This window comes from Orycteropus afer, unplaced genomic scaffold (assembly GCF_000298275.1).
Source record: "Orycteropus afer afer isolate SDZICR_OR568_19922 unplaced genomic scaffold, OryAfe1.0 scaffold00531, whole genome shotgun sequence".
NCBI lineage: Eukaryota > Metazoa > Chordata > Mammalia > Tubulidentata > Orycteropodidae > Orycteropus > Orycteropus afer.
In genome coordinates, this window is record NW_006922118.1 from 57,238 (window position 1) to 58,291 (window position 1,054).

The 1,054-nt window shown below is 56.4% G+C and overlaps 1 protein-coding gene across 1 annotated transcript in view; it reads left to right on the forward strand.

Moving 5' to 3' along the window:
- Positions 1-207: 207 nt before the first annotated feature.
- Positions 208-1,054, forward strand: part of PRKX (protein kinase X-linked) — a gene marked incomplete at its 5' end in the record, with an annotated part of 45,890 nt that continues 45,043 nt past the window's right edge. The window contains one exon of the mRNA XM_007955675.2: positions 208-376. Within this exon, the coding sequence (XP_007953866.2) occupies positions 208-376 (169 nt within the window). The remainder of the gene's footprint in view (positions 377-1,054) is intronic.

Consider the following 1,054-nt stretch of genomic DNA (forward strand, 5'->3'; position numbering starts at 1 on the left):
TGTGGGTGGTGTGTTTGTGATGTGAGTGTGCGTATGTTTTGGTGAGACGTGTGTTCAGTTGAACACTTCCCTCGGGCACAGGCTCAATAAACTCCACCCCAGCTCATACTGGCTGTGATGCCGGGGTGCCATACCCTGCAGCCCCATCTTGACCTCACTGCCCTGTGTCCCCTCCCCGTTGCTGACGGTTCTCCTTGCTCCTCGCAGGCACAGGCACGTTTGGTCGGGTGCACCTGGTCCGTGAGAAGGCGGCCAAGCATTTCTATGCCCTCAAGGTGATGAGCATTCCAGACGTCATCCGCCTGAAACAGGAGCAGCACGTTCACAACGAGAAGGCGGTCCTGGAGGAAGTCAGCCACCCGTTCCTCGTCCGGCTGTGAGTCCCCCAGGCCCCTGCCTCCTCCCCCAACCACATCCGGGTGCATCTTACATAGTGGCATGCGACAGGCCGTGGCGAGGGCTGTGGTTGGAACTGTGTCGTCCACAGCACATATTCACGTCCTAACCCCTGTACCTGTGGCTGACGGTAAATGCGATCAGCTGTTAACTGAAAGGCTGGCAGTTTGAGGCTCCCCAGAAGTGCCTGGGAAGGAAGGCCTGGCTACCTGCTTCCAAACAGTCACAGCCAGGAGATCCCGCCGCAGCGCCATGCTTCTCTGTCAACAGGGAGCTGCCAAAAGCAGGAGTTGACTCCCGGTGGCTGACAGTGCCCTCCACAGGCCCTGGGCGGGATCTTGTTTGGGAACAGAGTTTGTTATGTTAATGAAATCCCACAGTGTAGGAAGGGTCCTAACCCTCATCACTTTCAAGCTGTGAAAAGGGCAGACACATACACACACACACACACACACAGGGGAAGATGGACACCATCCGGAGACAGAACTCCAACGATTGCTGGTTTGTAGGAGCAGCAGTAGATTGAGACTTTTTGATCCATAGGCCTTTCAGGGATTGGCTGATTTTCCTAAGACAGCCAGGCCTTTCTTCCTCCTCTGTCTCAGTCCGGACGCTCTGCCGTAACCCACTCAGCATTGCAGCAGCATGCCGGCCTCCA